At 47.6% G+C, this 21437-nt stretch overlaps 1 protein-coding gene across 3 annotated transcripts in view; it reads right to left on the bottom strand.

Annotated features, from left to right (window-relative positions):
• Positions 1-21437, bottom strand: part of GTF3C1 (general transcription factor IIIC subunit 1) — a 2762707-nt gene that overhangs the window by 2534135 nt on the left and 207135 nt on the right. For all 3 annotated transcript variants that reach the window (XM_086940909.1, XM_086940911.1, XM_086940910.1), the window contains exon 6: positions 14325-14448. In XM_086940909.1, coding sequence (XP_086797035.1) covers positions 14325-14448 — 124 coding nt within the window. The remainder of the gene's footprint in view (positions 1-14324; positions 14449-21437) is intronic.

Genomic DNA, 21437 nt, shown 5'->3' with positions numbered 1-21437 from the left:
GTGATTGGTCACGGTTGGCGGACTGGGAGGACGCGGGGCTGCAGGTGGTGGGGGATCTTTATGAGGCTGGGGTGCTCTTGCCTTTTCAGGAGCTCATTGACCGCTTCGAGATTCCCCGCGGAGACTTCCTATTGCACTCGGCCCTGGTCCGAGCAATCCAGGCGCACTGGAAAGGCGGACAGGAGGAACCTCCTACGTCTCCGGTGTGCCAATACGTCATGATGTCTGCGGGCACGGTGAAGGCGGTCACATGCCTCTATGGTAGACTAATCAATGAAGGGCTGACCCCGCTTACGACTCTGAGAGCCCGTTGGGAGGCGGACATAGGCAAGGAGATCCCGGAAACGACCTGGTCTCAACTCGTGCGGCGGGCTTGGAAGGGGACGCGCCACGTCCGTTTCCAGTTGGTTCACTATTATGTACTCCATCGGGCATGCCTGACCCCGGCGAAAATCCAACAGTACTTCGCCACGAGCTCAGCAAACTGCCCTAGATGCCCGGAGCCGGAGGCGGACCTCCTCCACATGCTGTGGGCCTGCCCGGGTTTGTCCTCCTACTGGATGGAAGTGGGGAAGACCCTGACGGAGGTGATGGGGAGGCCCCTATCGGTCGATGCCGCGGTGGGACTCTTGCACTGGTTTCCACATACCCCTAAAAACAAAATTTCCAGTAAATTTATTGATTTGGGGCTTCTCTTGGCTAAGCGAGAGGTGACCAGGAACTGGAAGGCACGAGCTGGTCCGACTGGGAGCAGATGGCACAGCGAACTCTTGAAGTGGGCGGCGGGAGAAAGCACGCTGAGATACCAACTAGCTGGGAGACAGCTTAATGAGAAGGCACAGGAGGCAGCGCTGGAATGGGAGACACTAGTGCAGGCCCTCAGGGACTATTGCGCCCCCAGCGACTCTGATAGCGAGAATGCGGCACGCCCTGAGTCCCATTAGGCGATTGCGATTCTTATCTCTGATGCTCTCCTCTTGGGTCCTTTCGTGCATCCTACTGCGGTTGCTACCATACACTGATGGCGGGGTTGGGTTGGGGAGGGATTACTTTGGAATTTAGTGTTTTATGGGAGGGATTTTCTTTTGGGCTTTATGGGATTGTTTAGAAAAGCAGATGACGGACAGGGGATTATCCGGACCAGCTTTGCTTTCCTGCTGAGCCCCCATTGGACTTTGACGCCTGGCCTTTGGGTTGAGGGCTGAATGTTTACGTATGAAGACATGTTGCGGGGGGTGGGTGGGAGGTAGCTCATTGATTTTCTTGGTTTTATGATGCTGGTCCTATATGTAACGTTTTTGCTGATTCCTGCAATAAAAATATATTTCAAAAAAAAAGCATCTGTCATAAGTGGATAGTGGAGGGGGGAGGGGCGAGGGAGGAGCAGCTGGGAGGCGGGAGCGGGGTGGAGAGCAGGGCAGGGAGGCACAACAACAAACACCAAAATTGCTGCAAGCCAAAAGCGAAACTGGATTGGGGCACAACCTTAATAAGTGCTATGTAGTGGGCAGTGGCACCGGCACAATCAGGCACAAAATAATTATACAGGCAAAGGCAGCAAAGCACAATTGAATGCTAGTGAATGCGCGCTTTCTCAAAATAGCGCTACGATACAATAATTAACAGCAAGCAGGCACTAATGATTGCAGGAGCAAAGCGAGCTTTCAAAGGACAATCTGAGCAATGCGAACTTTTAAAGAGCAATCTGGCAGTGAAGCGCTACGATACCACAGGGAGCAGCGTGAGGAGCGACCGCTTCTGAAAGTTTCAGCCTCTACACAGCTGGGTTTATTCAGGAAGAATAAACCCAGCTGTGTAGAGGAGAAGCTCTTTTTAGGTCGAGCCTAGCGCAGAGCACATGCGCTGCTCTGCTCGACGTTATGTAAGGGCTTTCGAAATCTAACCACACGCTCGCTCACGCTTGTGCTTTTAGTTTTTGTCCCAGGCTATTGGCCTTTGCACGATTCTTTTTAACAGAGACAGCACGCAATTGGCCAAAGGCATCTTTCTGTCCCACCGTTTTGTCCCCATGTTCACGCCCATGGCCTAATGCTTGCGGTTACGCGCAGCAGCAGCATATGTTTCCAATTATCTTGCCCAGACGCGGGCGCAATAATTGGAAACACATGCTGCTGCACGCAACCACACACGCACACCCCAGCAGCTCCAGCATCTCGTTTCGTTTCTCTGAAGAATTCCTCTGGGAAAGGCAATGACCCCCACTTCTGCCGCCCCCCCAATCCGATTGGCCGGTAAGGTCTCCTCTGTACTTTTGTTCTTTCTACCGTCTGCATATATGGTTCAATGCCAGGCCATTGTTTTCAATACTTATTTGCTTTATTTATCTTTGAACCCCCACCTACCCGGACACCCTTGTGCTTTGATTAAAGAAATTTATATACGGGCATGGCTACGAATCCTATAACGCACCAAGATTTTGAGAAAACCACCAGGGGGAACAGAATGACATGAGAAAGTGGACAGTCTGAGTATTCAATATTTTATGGAGGAGGTTTAAAGAGATTGTGACATTTCAGCACTTGTATAACGGAGGCATTCTACTTTGTGAACACAAAAAGCAGAGTTGGTGGTCCATGAACGTTACACGAAGGCCTACTACATTAAAGGAAATCTAGTGTCTTTTGTGACTTGACTTCATCTGATAACGTCACGTGCAATATGCAGAATGCCATAGGAGAATTAACTCCCAATCTCGCTTATTATTTCATTAGGAGAATCTGCTAAAGCCTCGCATTGGCAGCTGAGAAGGATTATGACGGTGTGGATCTTTATTACACCTCCTCCTTGAGACCACCTTTGGCAGGACCGCCTTGCCCGACATCTTATAGGGCCACTGGCAGCCCCTGCTTACCTGATAGCAAAACCCTGCACAAAGTAGAACTGCATCCCAATAATGCAGCCCTCAAATGGGTACTTCTACTCTAGTCTCCATTGATTGCCTAAAGTATAGATGTGTTTTGTTATTTTGTTACCTTACAGATATAGTGCTACTAGAAATTCGAACTCAAAAATACTTACTGGCGCTGTAGGAGAGTAGGGTCTGCTATCCTATGGTCACCCCAAATTTTTGCTTTTGCTTCACTGGTTTATGACTTAATGTGGCTGTGGGCCTGCTAAGCAGACCCACAGCCTGCTGTTCTCTCTCTAAATTAATGCCAATGCACTCTAGGTTCATTATGATGTGGAACTGGTTCACCTTATAGGCCCCTGTAACAGTGTACTCCAGGTACCCAGGGCATAGGTGTATCCAAGGCCTACCAGGGGCTGCAGCATGTATTGTGCCACCCCTGGCCTGGCCTCCATATTTGACACAACTGGCTGATCACTCAGCTGGGGTAAGTTGGTGTAATCACCTCTTACTTAGATATAGTATCCCTATATCTAACCCTAACTGGACACATGTTAACCTATAAGCCACTCCTATGTAAGGCCTCAGCAATCCTGGAGGCAGAGTGCTTGGTTTCATGTGAGATGGTGCTCTAGCATGAGCTGAGCCTGTCTGCAGTTGTCGGGAACAACTCCCTTAGCTGTTCCGGGATATTGCCATACCATATACTATTAAGTGCATTATAATCCTCGCGGTTATATGCTAACTTTGGTTTGGCTTTATCAAAACATGTCGAGTAAGGTGTCATACTATTTGGAATACTATGCCCTCGACAGTCCTGTCGACGGGGATAGCATTCCACCCTTTTAGAGGGACACGACATGTACATAACCTGAACCCCGGTTAAAGTTAAACTCGAGCCTCAGCATCACAAAATGGATGCTGCCACCACAGACACAAGTCTGACCTCCTGCTGCTTGGAGTACTTCCAGCGAGTGAGGCTTGGACAAAGGGTTTCCTGCCTTGGGAGATGCGAGCACCACCCCAGACAGGATTTTGTGTATTCGGTAGGACAGGGCTGAATAGAATCAGACATGCCCGGGGCACACAAGGTGTCCTCGTGCACAAGCCAGTCCAAACCGGTGCTGGGGCTTCAAGCCCAAGTCCTGGTGCGGAGCAGGACAAAGGAAAGGGGGTGTAACCTCCCCCCTTCCTGGTCCCACCCAGAGGAGGGACCTAGCAGGGGATCCACCCCTCAGATTGGGAATAAGAGTGGGAGCAGTGCCATAGCACCTCAGAACATCCTGAAATCAACTTGAAACAAAGAAGAAGACTGGACTTCGACATTCTGCTGCACAGAAGACTGAAGAGTATTTCCCTTGTGGCCTAGGAGTGGCCACCCTGTGAACACAGGCACCATCCAGCAACTCGACGTCTGCTTTGCCGCCGCCTCCTGCCGGAACCCGAGCCCAGAGCCCGACGAGACCCAGACTCCCAGACATCTCAGAGCCCGATCCACAGTCCCTGCAAAGAAGAGACCCGTGGAGGCACCGAGAGACGTGGGACCGGACATCTCGAAAGACCCCCGAGAAGCTGATTGCGCAGCACCCGAGGCACCTTCGACGCTGTGCTTTGGGGTTTGAGAAGCCCCACCACCGAGCAGCATTTGCAACAAATATCAGCCCCCCAGCATCTCCACGATCTGCGTGGGGCCCTTTTGCACTTTGCCACTCGACGCGCCATCCCGGCCACTTGCCACGTGGCTCGCGGTCATCTTGGCGACGAAACCTACAATCAACACTGCGGGTCTGGTTGCTCCAGACTTGCTCTCGCTCCCCTGAAAAGGAGCACCCGCTCTGACCTTGCTGGTCCGAGTGATAAGCTTTCTTCACTTCCTGCGTGGCTTGCATTAGCCAAGGCCTGTTTGCTCCAATCAAGTTGCCAACACCGCCATCAGCTAGAGCCTTCGTGGGACAGCTTGTGACCGACTCCTCGACCTCTTCGTGTCCACGTGGCTGCGGAGACAAGCTACACCTCATCGCCTGATTGCACCTGACATCGCCTGGTTCCATCCTGGTTCCACGGTAGTCACTGGCTAGTGACTTTGAACATTGTCCCCTCTGCTTTCAGGTCTTCACCACTTCAGATCCATCCTTGGATCCACCAGAACTCTCCTCGACGACCCGCCTGCAGCATCTTCAGGCACCATCGACCTGCATGACGAAACCCGACACTACTTTGCACCATGTGCACCCGCTTCCTGTGGGTGAGGTAACTCAGCAATGCCTTTGTTCTACACTGGTACACACCTCTAGTGTCTAGGTCTTAAGTTTTGTCCTTCTAGGTCACTCGGAAGGTTCCTTAAACAGTAACTTTATAACTTTTACGCACCATTGACATTGCATTGGTGCATGCGTGTGCTTTAAGTGCTGCACCCGAGTCCTGCGGGCCTTTCCCGACTTCTTCACTGTTAGTCCCGAACAGCTCCAGCGATTCCCAAGGCCCTAGGCCTACTTCCTTTCAGCTAGGTGGTTCTTATACTACTATTTTAGTATATGGTTTAGGTGGCCCCTAGGGCTCATCCATATTGTGCAACTTTTGTATATTTAAACTGTGTTTTGTTTTAACGCATTTGCTTCTGTGCTCAAAGAGTATAGGGGAAATTTGTAGTAAATAAATCTATATATATTTTCAATATATATCTGTGTGGTGTCCTTTCATTTGGTATTCAAGGGGATTGTGTATGGTAAAACAGCTTGCTTCACATGCCTTTACAGAGTTTAGCCTAAGACTGCTTTGTCCACGCTACTAGGATAGCTGGTCTATAAGGTTGACTTACAACCAATCATCATAAGGGTTGCTTGGCATGGTACAAGGTGATCAAAAGAACTAGTGAGCATCATATACCAGGCCAACTTCTCACAGGCGCCTCTCTCAAACGTCTCCTTCGTGGTCGGTTCAAAATTAAGGCATATATTGAAAGTAGGTGGGTCTTCTCAAAGTATAGTAATCTAAATATCCTAATTTTATGTACAAACCAAATTAATCATTTGAAGAAAGGTTATCCCATTTCCGTGTAAATCACAGAGAACACAAATATGATTGAAAAACCAGAGAGATGCATCTTTTTCCATTGCTAGGGATACGTGTGGGTAACATCTCTCCCCATTTATATGACATCACTTGCCCCGGTTCCCCCCCTTACTCTTGACCCAGTTTCATGCTCTCTTTTCCTCTCCCATGGCCCAAACGTCACAGTTTATTTCCTTGCACCGCAGCAAAACCAATCTCTTCACCATTCTCCCGTCCACTACCACCACAGAGTCTTCCACTGTTTTCTGATGAGTAAACCATTCAGGATGAAGTCCGGTGAAGGGGGTCCTCCACCGGAAGCCAGGCTACTGAACAGAATACAAAACACCAGCGAAATGCACGTCTTCCGGTACTTCGTTTTCTGAAATATTCAAGATCAGCATGCTGGGCTGGACCGACTTATTGTCATCAAATGCACAGTGATTGTTAGCCTTGTCCCACTTGCAGTGTTCCGTTTACCAAGCCTCCCTGCATAGTTGCATGCATGGGCTGCCTTCCTCCGTTTGTTTTACTGTAGCTGGAGACTGAACTCCCTTGTGCACTGAAGTGACAGGTCATGGTTATCACCTTAAGTTCTGCCCCAGAAACTAATCCACAACTGGCCTGTTGGGCATTGGGCTCACAGGAAAAGCAGGGTTTCCAATTAAGAATTGCATCTTTGCCAGTACTGGTTGCCTATTAATTTATGCAGACGGGATATTTGGGACCCGACTAGCCATTTGAGTGAACCGTTATAATTTTTAGACCCTTTTTTAGGGCTCGGCGACGTCACCACTTCGTTAGAAGTGGGGCGGAGCTGCGAGCTCCTATTCTTACGGGGTTCCGACTCATGCTGGAAAAATTCCTCTGCGCACGAGTTTGAGTAGTTTGTCTTACCATCTGCATGGTAATTGGTCCTTGCGGTGCCGTTTTTCTAGTAGCCTTATCTCAATAGGCCATGTGTAATTCTAGTTTGGCACTTCCTGCATTTTCTGTGCGGTTTCGCGCACGGCAGTCCATTAATTTTAATTAGGAGCTGTCACGGTGGCCTTCTAATGCAATCCAGATGCTCGGAGCGCGTTCACCATTCAGCATGGCATTGCATGCATCAGGCGCGCGTTCGTCTGCAGCGTGTAATGTGTTTGTGTTAGGCGCGCCCAGGCAGAACATGCAAAAAGGACAAATGATAATGCACATGCATACACATAGCACAGTATAACGCGTGCCAGGCGCTGCAAAGCCAAGTCAACGGCAGATTGTGCGCTACACAAATGCCAATGCAAAAAATACATAAGAGCAGAGCGCGAGGGCACCAGCTTTTCATGCAAGGTGTCGGGTGGAGGCGGAGTTTTCACTGTACTTATCTGCACAGCTGTATCACTCACTGTAATGCGTTTATAGCGTTTTCTATGTAAAGTGCCTATCCGCGATATAGGAAGCTGTCCCTATAGGCTTCGACTAGTAATTGTTTTTAAGATTGTAAATTGATGTTTTTGTTTCTTTTTCTGTCTTCTCCTGCGTAAAGCGCTCAAAAGTCACCCTTTGCTCCACGTAGCGCTGCGCTGAAGAGGCACAATAGATACATATGGTATGCCATGCAGCCCTCGGCAAAGCATTGAGGCAGCGGCACTCTGGTTAACAGCCTCAAACATCACCTGAATTCATACATGCATGCAGCTGAGAAACAGAGAAGCAGATTTAAATACATAATAAGATACATAAAGAAATGTATTACTTACAAAAAGGAAAACAACAAAAGGGAAAGGCACAGAAATAAACACCTAATAAATAGGTGACAACCCATGGCATTGAAGGAGAATGACGCCGGCCATACTCACAGCGCCGCGAGCGCCTTGCTCCCGCCTGCTCCACTTATGACAATCCCATCTTCTGCTGCTGCTGGAACTGCTGGCAGGGACCGCTCAGAAACAAGTACAGAGAGAAACACAGGCACCAGGCCGGAGGCCCCTCTATTTCATAGAAATTATGATAATAAAAAACAAGGCCCGCAGTGGGACTTTTGCGGTTCGGCTGTAAGTGCAAACCTTAACCATCTGATCACATCACAGCGCTTTGTAGGTCAGCGGCGGGGAGCGCGCTCTTCGCGGAGCTGTAGTTCAAAGTTCATGGGCAGGGCACTCAGTTCCCAAGAATGGAAGCTTCTCTTCTTAAGATCATTACATTTGGGATTTTTATGTGTTTTACAGGGGAAAAACCTGGGCAATATCTTTACAAATCCAACCCTGACCATGAGGCGTTTGAACGACTTTATGACGACATTAATACTAACTCTGCAATATTGTCACAACGGAGTTAATAGGAGTAAATATACACCTACTTTAATTTTTTAGAGCCAATATCATGATCACAATGCACGTGCTGGTTGATATTTAGTCAGTGCTAACGTGGCCTTCAAGTAAACGCCAGATGTGCGTGAAGAAGAGACAACATTGTTGGATGTAAAAACCAAACAGCAAGGGTGCATGGATTGCACACACGCAGAGGCTCTGTTGCAGACTTTGATGTAATATTGCCGAGCAAGGCAATGGGAAACATGAATAATGTTGAATTATATTGAATATGTATGCAAGCGATTCTCAGTCATCATGAACCAAAGCAAACTTGCACAGTCTGAATTCATTGGTGGACCAGGGGGTCACAGGTCATCCGTGATAATAGTTCATGGCACTGAGAGCTGTCTGGGAAGGCGGCAAGCAGCCTTGCATTGATGTCCCTGGTGGCGCCTTGTGTTCTAACGCTCTTAAAAGGGTCATTTAATCCTGTCTTGCAAGGCCAGTAGACAGTTGCCTAGACACAGCATCATTGGATGGGACAGATAGGGCCAGGTCTGGTCCGACCTGTAGTTTACCTGCTAAGCAGGACGAGATCTTCAGGATAGGCGGGAGGCCGATGGACTTACTAAACTACGGTATCCTTACTGGGACAGAAAAGATATGTGTAGTCTCCAAAGTGCCAGGAATTTCCAATCTGATTCCACAGCCAATCACAAAGGCATGTGGCTCTGTGCCTGGAATATTTGTATCGATTGGACAGAAATGTGCACACTGCCTCCCATGGTTCATTCCGCTCTCTGACAATGAGTGCAGAGTGACAGTGAGTGCAGAGTGCAGAGTGAGTGCAGAGTGACAGTGAGTGCAGAGTGCAGAGTGAGTGCAGAGTGACAGTGAGTGCAGAGTGCAGAGTGAGTGCAGAGTGACAGTGAGTGCAGAGTGACAGTGAGTGCAGAGTGACAGTGAGTGCAGAGTGACAGTGAGTGCAGAGTGACAGTGAGTGCAGAGTGACAGTGAGTGCAGAGTGACAGTGAGTGCAGAGTGCAGAGTGAGTGCAGAGTGCAGAGTGAGTGCAGAGTGAGTGCAGAGTGACAGTGAGTGCAGAGTGCAGAGTGAGTGCAGAGTGACAGTGAGTGCAGAGTGAGTGCAGAGTGACAGTGAGTGCAGAGTGACAGTGAGTGCAGAGTGACAGTGAGTGCAGAGTGACAGTGAGTGCAGAGTGACAGTGAGTGCAGAGTGACAGTGAGTGCAGAGTGCAGAGTGAGTGCAGAGTGAGTGCAGAGTGACAGTGAGTGCAGAGTGCAGAGTGAGTGCAGAGTGAGTGCAGAGTGACAGTGAGTGCAGAGTGCAGAGTGAGTGCAGAGTGAGTGCAGAGTGACAGTGAGTGCAGAGTGCAGAGTGAGTGCAGAGTGCAGAGTGAGTGCAGAGTGAGTGCAGAGTGAGTGCAGAGTGAGTGCAGAGTGAGTGCAGAGTGAGTGCAGAGTGAGTGCAGAGTGAGTGCAGAGTGCGTGCAGAGTGAGTGCAGAGTGCGTGCAGAGTGCGTGCAGAGTGCGTGCAGAGTGCGTGCAGAGCGCGTGCAGAGCGCGTGCAGAGCGCGTGCAGAGCGCGTGCAGAGCGCGTGCAGAGCGCGTGCAGAGCGCGTGCAGAGCGCGTGCAGAGTCCGTGCAGAGTCCGTGCAGAGTCCGTGCAGAGCGCGTGCAGAGTCCGTGCAGAGCGCGTGCAGAGTCCGTGCAGAGCGCGTGCAGAGCGCGTGCAGAGCGCGTGCAGAGCGCGTGCAGAGCGCGTGCAGAGTGACAGCGAGTGCAGAGTGACAGCGAGTGCAGAGTGACAGCGAGTGCAGAGTGACAGCGAGTGCAGAGTGACAGCGAGTGCAGAGTGACAGCTAGTGCAGAGTGACAGCTAGTGCAGAGTGACAGCTAGTGCAGAGTGACAGTGAGTGCAGAGTGACAATGAGTGCAGAGTGAGTGTAGAGTGACAGTGAGTGCAGAATGAGTGTAGAGTGACAGTGATTGCAGAGTGACTGCAGAGACAGTGTGTAAGGGTGCAGGGTGCACATTGTGTGAGTGTGCAGAATGAGTGTGCAGGATAAACAGTGTGTGACTATGCAGGGTGACATTGGGAGCGTGCGAGTGAGCAGTGTGTGAATGTGTAGGGGCAGTGTGTGAGTGTGCAGAAAACACCACACACACATACACCACACACACATCACACACACACACACCATACACACATGCACCACACACACCACACACACACAACGCACACACAAACCACACACCTCACTCTCTCAACACCACACACTCGTCACCACTCAACACAACACACTCACCACCACACTCACTCCCCAGGCTCACCCCCACAGACTCACCACCACACACTCACCAGTACACAGAAAACAACACACACAACAACACACCTCCAGCCGTCAATGAATGCTTTCACCATGCACAAACACCAACAACCATCAATGTACGCTTTCACCAAAAACAAACACGACCATGCATCAGTGCCGCTAAAAACCCACGCACACAACAAACAATGTCAGTGCAACTTTCACTAAACACACACACACACCAACAGCTGACAGTACACCAGCCACTCTTTAAATTGGCACAATCATCAGCAGCTGTCAGTGCACATTACCATTTACAATGCCATGATTTCAAACTCAAACAAACCCGAGCCCTAATGCATTCCTAATGCTTGTTTTAATAGCACTAATGAAGTACAAAATGACAGATTCCTCACCTGTTCGAGGCAATATGCTCTCGACCCCTCCCCCAATTTAACACCAAGAAAAACCTATAGTAAGGAAAGGATAAAAAAAATTGGGTCTTTGGATTATACATATAGAAAAAGCACAGATCTTTCTCTAAATCTGGATTCAAGCTGAGATCTCTAGTGGAACTCCTGTAAATCACTTCTCCTCCATTGGCCATTGCTTATTTCACAGTTGTGGTAGTCCCCGTTCACCTACATCAGCAGTTTCTAACTTTTTGTGGACTTCCACTTAATCATTCCTGGAACTCTGGGACCCCACTGAATCATTATTGGAATCCGGGGACACCCACTGAGTAATTACTGGTAGATGGGAACACCAAACTAAGTATTTTCTCTAATATGAACCTCAATACAATACATTAAAAAAATATGGCAGCAAGCATTCATCAAACAAACAAGTAAAGGAATATTTTATTTAATTCACAAACAAATAGAAAACATCTTAATTTAAGGTAAGATTGGAAGTTTTCTAAATTAAGGCCACCCGTTGTTCACACTATATACTGTTTGGTGCACCTGCACAGCTCCCATGAATCAACCTGAGGTTGGAGTTGGAAAACCAAGTGAGATGGATATTTCTGGGGTTTCTGTTTTGGGGAGACAGATGTTACTGGGGTTTGCCTTTTAGGGGGGTACCACGGCTTCGAAATGTTTTTGAGCCTTGCATTGGTACAGCGTCATTTAATTAAATGTTGGGGATTATAGAGCAGCAGTCACATCTGTTGATGGGTTTACAACCCCTCCCCCCCCCCCTTGCATCCATGTACTATGTTCTTTCAGTCGGCAGTGGTTTGCTTGTATTATGTCCGCTCTGCTGCACAGGTAGGATGTCATTCCTTTTGCAGTTTCAATTATGATTTGACATGGTTGCGGTCTTCAAAGTTGCTGTGACAACCACAAACTCGTCTGGGTTTATCTATACAAGCAGTGTATTTTTGACCTGGCTGCTTTTAATCAGTGTTTACCAACTTGGCTTGTAAATATAACTGTGGCTGGGATTTGGTGTGGTTTGTGAACTGAAGGGGAGGCAGTGATCAGTGCAGAAGGCTCAGTGCTGTCGGTGATGATTCATGTGTGTAGCCTTGGCGCTGCAGCATGCACTCATCACACTTTAATCTTCAACCTTTGATGCCCACTTGCTGCTCCAAATCACGCGTGTGTGAACCCATCCCACTTATTAACAATATTATTCACAGCCGCCTGTGACTGCAGAATACCTTTGAGCCATATCTGACTGGGCTGCAAATGGCACGACTAAGGTCATGTGTGTGTTGGACGGGGGGGCGTCACCATTCTAAACTTTTGCCTAGTATTCTGATGTTCATAGATGTAGCACCCAGGAAAATGTGTTACATGGCTAAAAACGTATAAGGTCCTAAAGGCGTGAGACCTATTGGCTATGCCAATGCTTGTTTCTTGTTGAAATGCAACTTCTAACCAATCAAAACATGTACTCCTTGCTACCAAAAGGTGGATGGAACCAGAACTCCTCTCTGTAGTACTCTTGAAACTCTTTAAGGTTTATCACATTACATCTGGCAACAACTGTGCAGTCAGGCCACACGTAAAAGCACATTATGAGTTCTACATTCCTGAAAGTCATTGCTTTTTGGTATAGGAGTTCAATATATTCATACTGTTAATAGCATATTAATCCAATCTTTACAATATTTATAATTTACCTTTTCATGCACTTACAGATCTTTTTAAGCACTGGTTTATTAAAAACGTAAGACAATCATAAAGCGTGCCTTTACTAAGAAATCAAAGTGTAGTAGTAACACTCGTACACCCTTGCTAGATACTGCCAAAACCTCAGATGATACCACTTGTAACATGTACACGTAAAGGCTGTGCTCATCTTACATTGGACATACACTCTGGTTTAATTAGCTGAAGCAGGGACATCCCTTAAGCTTCTGTAGAATTCTAGGCATGTAATGCCCTTTCTGAGTGACCGATTTATCAGTGTACCAAAACACAGAGTTCCAACCATTAGCAAGGAATATGGGCCAGACATATTCTCAATGATGTTATTTTAAGGCCAGGTCCGGTGTTTGTTATTGTTGGGGCATATGTGTAACTCCACTTGAAACCAGTAATCTGAACAAGCATTAGTAAAGCCAAACGGTCTCGCCTTTACACAGCCTGTGCATGACCACTGCATAGTTGCATTAGCACACGTGTTTTTAAAATGAATTTTTGTTCCCATTTTAACATGGCTGACTGCTACAAGCTAGACTGGCCAATGAGGCATCTTCCTATATTGTGCTTTGTTCGCCCTAAGTTGGCAGGGCATGTATGCTCGGACGTGGGTCCCTTGCTCACTTTGCCACTGGATTCAAGCTAGCCTGGCTGATGAGGGGTGTTACCCCGAAACTGGTTGCCGGGATGCTTGTTTCCGATCCAGGGAATGCCTGGCTTGGCAGTTCGGGCTGGACTGTTCCCATGAGCAACAGGGTCAAGACTGATTTGCATATGGCTGGGTCTGAACTGGAGTGGCTTAGTGAGCTAAAGAACGATGATGGTTTCAACCCAGATGTGTGACTGGGGGCGATTATCTGAAAAGTTTCAGCACTCTCCATCTTCTCCTTGAGTGTGCTATGCTTTAACATTAAAACAATATATAAAGCAGTCATAGCTATTGCAGCATCAAGATGCATGCCTGTGCATATGCATTGCAGACGCATATATGGTTCGTAATGTATGCATGAGCGTACACAGCAGCCACTGTGGAATTTGTGTTTACCAATATTGCCATTACAGAACTAAGTAAAAAGGAAATACAAAATGTGCACACCACTTAAAAGTTAAGAAAGCAGCTGTCACCACTTCACAGCTGCTGAGCCCTTGAAGAAAAATAAAATTCATTTCTAAAAAAAAAAAAAAAACTCCAGGAAGAGCATTAGAAATGCAGATAGGCCATTGGAGGGGCATAGCGAAGGAAGGGGCGCTCCCAAAAGAAAAAATAACGCAACAAAGACATTAATGATGTTTATGGAATGCTTTAAATAGTCCATATCCATGAAATACTATGGACTGAATACTAATGGACAACCCTGCCAGCAATCGCCTAAAGCCAAACGAATCAATTTAGTCAATGGCTGAGAGGGCATTTTCAAAAGCCCCTTCCTCTAGCTGTGTGTATGTATTCGCTGAATGCTATTTGTTTACGTTTGTTGTGGAGCATGTGCAGTACTAAAGTTGTCAGTACGCGAGACCTACAAATTATGCAAGGTAGAAAGCACACTTTGTTTAACAACATTTTGCTCATTGGCTATTTGGAGAAAATACACTGGTCGAATACACACAAAAACATACATTTGTAGTACCTTTTTTTGTTTTGCAGGGCCCACCATTAGAGTTCACTTGCTCCAAGGGCATAGACAGAACCTTTCCAAACCCAGCAGCGATCATGTACTGATAGACACGTTTAAATGTTCTCTCATTAAGGCCCTGTAGAAAAATATGACAAAGGGTTTTTAACTTTACTGCAGGAACATTTAGGTGAATTCCTGCAGCACTGGAACATCAAATTTAATTATAACCACTAGATAATTAGAATTATATTCTGAGCGTCTCTCACACTACCATCCCTACCACAGGTGTAGGCCCTGCATCCCAAAACAAGATTATTTTCCAGGTCATTCATGCACAACATCAAAATGCTTCTTATGCAGGATCACAACAAATAAACCATTCTCCCAACCAAGCCCTACACAATTGGGATAAATGCTGCAAATAAATACAAAACCACAAGTGAGACAAAGGTCCACTTGTAGAGGGCAGACAATTGGTCTGCTAAGCCCAGCAGACTGCACAAACCACCACCCCAGCAACCAAAGGCATTTCTTGTCACCAAAACGGGTGTGGAAATTTTAATGATGAAAAACGTAGATTATGGTCAATAGCAAGAATCAAGGGGAGGGGACCAGGTGCTCAGTAATCAGGCACTAGCCTGGAACATTGTGACCACCCATTTAGTTTGGAGGTGTTTGATTTTTCCTATATGGCAGGGCTCAACTACTTTGAATACAGATAAAATAAGACTATGGATGATATCTCTGCAGTAGTAAAGTTCACCAGAACATGACCTAGTGCCCACGTGTGAGAAAGGCTAGCTAAAGCCTCGAAGTAGTAGATGCTCTTATTTTCCCTAACCGGTTTCCAAAAAAGGCCTAGGCCAGATTTCTTGAATGCAAAAGGTGGTCATAGGCTCCATTAGCCAAGGGTAAAGGTGAGCTGCAGTATAAAATAATACTTTTTGGGACAGGAATGTCCTCAGCAAGATGTACAGTTGTGTCCCCAGCCCAAGAGCCCAACAGAGCTGATCTCATGTCCTGTTTATTAGGTCTCGCCTAGGCAGTGCTTGCGCTGTCTCTGAGACATGCTGTTTTCAGTTATGAGCTTTAAGCTCCGCCCCATATACCCTTCCATGTTTGTAATTGGCGCCTTTGACTGTCTTTTGGGGTATGTCCTTTTTTGTATGGTAAATGTGTTAAGTAGTCCCTCCCTTTCTCATGTTCTAACCTTTCAAAAGGAACGGCCCCTTTACATGTGCTCTTACTCAGTATGTTTTATTTTTAAATATTTAGCCCTTGTAGCGGGAATTCCGTTCTCCTACAGAACTGTGCATAGAGACCTGGAACCTCGGTGAATTAGGATGGCCCAAAACTCACCTCAGTACCCAAAATCCCCTTACCGAGCTAGCTACAGCGTCTCATTGGTCATAAACTCCCAATGCTTAGACAGACCAGAACATGAACTTAGATTACCTCAGGTATCGTGGAACACATGAACACTCTTTCGTTATATAATCATTACAAACCAGAACGTGGAGTAAAAGAGGACACGTGCATGTTGAAATATTTATTTACTAATGCAAGGTTCTCAAACGCAGTATCTTGTACAATGCTAGCAAACATATTATAAGCAACAAAGTTATCAGCATAGTTACTAGTCCATAAAAGGCGAATGGTGACAGCATAATAAGATGCTGTAATGAATAGGAATTAACAATACCTAATTCACACCCTCACTATTTATCATAGTATTTTATATCTATGAAGGTCTCATTTGGGTTTTAGCAGGGCGGGCCCATACCTCAAAATCTCAGTGGCAGAGGATCACATCATCTTCCACTAGCTCTCTGCATGTGAAGCACCATCAAGTGTGTCTCGTGTGTGTGCAGCACAACAATATAAAACCCGCCTAGAGCCAGATTTTGGCAGCAGCATGTGTGTTATGTCTATGTACGTGCGAAGATCAGACCTCACAACAACATCGTGTTTAGTTATCCTTGCAGCCTTCAGCACTCACTGTGCAGACAGTGTACCGAGCAAAACAGATAGAGCAATAACATTATTTCTCAAGTAAATCACAAAGCTCTTCTGGGTTGAAAGCTAAATCAACAATTATGAGTCGTGTGCAAAATGAGGCAGAAAGGTAAAATGGCGTTTAAACATTTAATAAGCTCCTGCTAACTTGACAGTATATAGAAAAGAAGTAGCTATATGACACCCTATTTTGTTAGACTTTTTTTGGAAAGTCTTGTCAGTATGACAACTATGAGGTTCAGTTTACACATTTTCTGAGCATATTGTAATTTTTTTTTATTAAGGACTTCACCGGTTGCATTTTGTACAGCATAATGGATAGTTGTTTTTCCTGGTATTTATCTGCAGCTAAGGACTTCACCGACCACATTTATTTATTTAACTATGAACGATTCTTTTCACACTGAACATATTTCCCGAGCATAATTTACTTTTTTTATTCTAAGGATTTAACCGTCTGAATTTTGCATAGCATAATGTTAAGAACCGGGCCTAGAAGGGCCTGGCGGCGCACGGCACGCTTGAAATCTCAGAGTTCACCTGCCTTGTACAGAGACAGGGAATACTGTTAGCGTAGAAAACCAAATTTATTAGCTGCAGCTATGCACAGTTGTCCCAGAAGTACACCAATAGTAGGTTCTCAGGAGACTGCCCCTTTACTCCGTGCCTCAGTCTTTTATAACCATATTCACCCACAGAAAAATACTCCCAATGCACCAAATATTAGCCAATAGGAAAACATTCAAAACAAGGCACCATCTAACCAGAACGTCCCCCTTCAGTCGTGTTCTTGCCCAAACCCATAGGTCAATCAATGACAGCACCTATAGGTCAATCAGTAATGGCAGGACGTGTTTGTGTGCTTCAAAGGACAACTTAAGAAATAGCATAATGCAGGGAAAGAATACCGAAGGCCAACAAATAAGATACGTCAGGGAAAGAATACTGAAGGCCAACAGATAATTGGGACAAGGATTAGTCAGTCTAGACAAGGATTAGTTAGTTTGGCTAGTTCCAGAAATTGGCTTCACAACAAGGAAGGGGGGGTTATTTGACACGTAGCAGTACAAAGGGCAAAAACACTGGGTTTGCCAAGCTGCCTGAGTGAGGGCAACATAAAATGGCGACGGAATACAAAATGGTGTCGAAACTGAATTACCTCAGACCCTCCTTTTGCCATTACGCAGGCAAAACACAGACTCACGTTAATCTGAGTCAATGTCAATAGCCATGAGGTCGTCAAGCTGTTGCTGCAACATCATTTTCATATTTTCTGCTTTCTGTGAGACAGGTCTTAGGACACACATGGTGGCACAAAGGCCGCAGATAGCCGGACCACATTGTAGACAGAGGCAACATGAAAAGATAATGGCCATAAGAACTCCATCCGCATCTCAACCAGCTCAGACGTCAACCTTACCAGCGCCGAACACCTTCACTTCCAGATCCACACCGACCCCAAGACCACACTCAGAGGCACACTCCTCTACCGACCTCCAGGACCCCGTGCACAATTCAGTGACGTTATCACTGACTTTATCACCCCACACGCCCTCCCCTCCGAGGAATACATCCTGCTGGGAGACCTCAACTTTCACCTGGAAAGGAGCAATGACAGCAACACCACCTCCCTTTTGGACAATCTCGCCAACCTCGGATTCAAGCAACTTGTCACTACGCCCACCCACATCGCAGGTCACACACTCGACCCTATCTTCACCTCCAGCAAACATGTCTCCTTCAGTCACACCACTACTCTCCACTGGACGGACCACAGCTGCGTACACTTTATCTACAACAAGACCACAACTCACAACCATCCTCAACCTACTCTGCGAATGTAAATGTATAGGCATTTATATAGCGCACTACTTACCCGGAGGGTCCCAAGGCGCTTCGACCGCTGCGAAACCCTTCCTGGCTTCCCTGAGAGATGGTCCCTTAATGGGTATCTCCAGGGTGAGACCAGGCATCCCCGGCGGTCTGGTGGGGCCGTTAGTGAAGATGAGGCAAGCTAATGCCCAGAGTTGCCGAGTGTGATCGCTGATCAGAGTGGGCACCGAGGCGAGAGAATTATCGAGTCCGCTGACCCTGGTCCAGAAACCTGCCGCGCCGGGAATCGAACCCTGGTCCCGGGCCGTCCTCTGCTCTCGGGTCTGCCGCCTCTAACCAGTGAGCCACACTACTTCACCGAAGAAACTGGAACAAAATCACCATCGACCAGATCTCCTCATCGCTTCTTCAAAACCCCCTACCCACTCCTCAAATCCCGACCAAGCAGCCATTAACCTCACCCAATGGCTATCCAACAGCGCCAACATCCTAGCACCGCTGAAAAAACGTCAAATCAAACTAGGCAGCAAAAACGCCTCCTGGTTCAACGATCTTAAGAAATCGAAGAAACTCTGTCGCTCCCTCGAGAAGGCCTGGAAAAAAGACCCAAACACCAGCACTAGGGACGCCTTCAAAAACGCCACCCGCATACACCACCAACTAATCCAATCTGCCAAGAAAACCGCATTCAAAGACCGACTAGACAACAACGCCCACAACAGCAAGGAATTATTCAACATCGTCAAAGAATTTACCAACCCCTCAGCCAACTCCAACGACATCACCCCCTCTCAAGCCCTCTGCGACTCCCTAGCTTCGTTCTTCCACAACAAAATCGCAGACATCTACAACAGCTTCGACAACCGACCCGGAGACCAACCCACCCAACCTTCTGCAGGACCTTCACCCCCCTTGAACACCCTTAATGACTGGAACCAAATCTCCACTGAGGACACCATCCGCCTGATGAACTCCATCCACTCAGGATCCCCCACAGACCCCTGCCCTCACCACATCTTCAACAAAGCAGACTCCATCATAGCACCACACCTCTGAGACGTCATCAACTGCTCCCTCAACTCCGCTACCTTCCCGGAAAGCTGGAAACACGCAGAACTTAGCGCCCTTCTGAAAAAACCCACAGCTGACCTCACCGAACTCAAAAACTACCGACCCATCTCGCTCCTTCCATTCCCTGCCAAAGTCATCGAGAAAGCCGTCAACAACCAGCTCGCCGCCTTTCTCGAAACCAACAAATCCCTCGACTCCTCACAGTCCGGCTTCCGAGCCAAACACAGCACGGAGACCGCCCTCATCGCTGCAACAGACGACATTCGAACTCTACTGGACAACGGAGACACAGTCGCCCTCATCCTCCTCGACCTCTCCGCAGCCTTCGACACAGTCTGCCATAGCACCTTTCTACAGCGCCTCAGAAACATCGGAATCCAAGGAAAAGCACTGGAATGGATCACCTCACCGGAAGAACCCAGAGAGTCCGCCTCCCACCATTCAACTCAGAGGCCACTGAAGTCATCTGCGGCGTACCCCAAGGGTCCTCACTCAGTCTCACCCTCTTCAACGTATACATGAGCCCCCTCGCGGCCATCGCTCGCCAACACAACCTCAACATCATCTCCTACGCGGATGACACTCAACTGATCCTATCACTCCCCAAAGACCCTAACACCGCCAAAACCAACCTACATGAAGGAATGAAAGAAGTAGCCGAGTGGATGAAGCACAGCCGTCTGAAACTGAACTCAGACAAAACATAAGTCCTTATCTTAGGTACCTCCCCCTCCGCCTGGGACGACTCTTGGTGGCCAGAGGCCCTTGGAAAAGCACCCATCCCGACGGACCACGCACGGAACCTGGGCGTCATCCTGGACTCCTCACTCTCTATGAACAGACAAGTCAACGCCGTTTCATCATCTTGCTTCAACATTCTTCGCATGCTCAAAAAAACATTTCGCTGGATCCCCACCAACACCAGAAAAACGGTCACCCATGCTCTGGTTACAAGCCGCCTGGCCTACGGAAACACCCTATACGCCGGTATCACCGCAAAACTCCAGAAAAAACTCCAACGCATCCAGAACGCATCAGCTAGACTCATACTAGACATCCCGCGTAAAGACCACATCTCTAGTCACCTGAAAAACCTCCACTGGCTCCCCGTCAATAAGAGGATTACTTTCCGCCTCCTAAATAACGCACACAAAGCACTCTACGAACTTGGACCCGAATGCCTCAACACACGACTTTCCTTCTACACCCCCTCCCGCCAGCTACGATCCTCCAACCAAGCCTTTGCTACCGTACCTCGCATCAATAAAACCACCATGGGAGGTAGATCCTTCTCCTACCTCGCAGCTAAAACCTGGAACTCACTCCCCACTCACCTTCGTCTCACTCAGAACCATCTAGCATTCAGAAAGCAACTTAAAACTTGGATATTCGACAAGTAACTCCCCACCCTTCTTCAAGCGCCTTGAGACCCTCCGGGTATGTAGCGCGCTATATAAATCTTTTGACTTGACTTGACAATGAAAGTCAGTACCTTTCATACCCATGTGGACAGTATTCCCCAGAACCATCCTGTCAAAGACCAGTTTCCTTCGTCCTGGTGGATGGACTCAGTGATCAGGTACAATTTAGAGATGGCCTGGTATACTGTAGGGGCCTGGTCAGGTATGTAAATGCAACAGCTGGATCCAATCAATTTACATACTCCACCACGGTCCGCAAGAATGATATCTAAAACCATCCTGTTTTGTAATGTCATAAGGCTGTCCGCCTGAAGCTCGGCTGTGAGGTTGCTCGGTGCCCCTACAGTTTCATCTATTGTTGCCTCAACAACTCGAATGAGGTGCCTTATGTTTCTGCTATTGGCATTGGGCCCCAGAATGGGAGGAATGCTTTGAAAAAGTCGCCTCCCTCCTGTCCTGCAGTATCTTCTGAATCAATGACGCCTCTACTGAACCTATTTCTGTGATGTCCCGGAGGGGCGGTATATGTCGGAGGAAGGAGAAAAGCCACGTAACAGGACCCTGAGAAATTAGTTAGTAACCATGTATAGGCCCGGTCATGGCAAACGAAATACGTTCCCTGAGATGGCACTAACGGTGGAGAAGTCTGAGATGCATAGGTATATGTATGTGCACAAGAGCTCGTTCCCAATTGGGCCTCAGCATTCTGACCATTTCCTTGGAGACAGTGGTGGCTCGGTGGGGTACAGTCCATATGGGCGGGGATCTCTTTCCCCCGAACAGA

This window comes from Lissotriton vulgaris, chromosome 10 (assembly GCF_964263255.1).
Source record: "Lissotriton vulgaris chromosome 10, aLisVul1.2, whole genome shotgun sequence".
NCBI lineage: Eukaryota > Metazoa > Chordata > Amphibia > Caudata > Salamandridae > Lissotriton > Lissotriton vulgaris.
The sequence above is the reverse complement of the archived record's forward strand: the minus strand, read 5'-3'. Positions and strand labels throughout refer to the sequence as shown.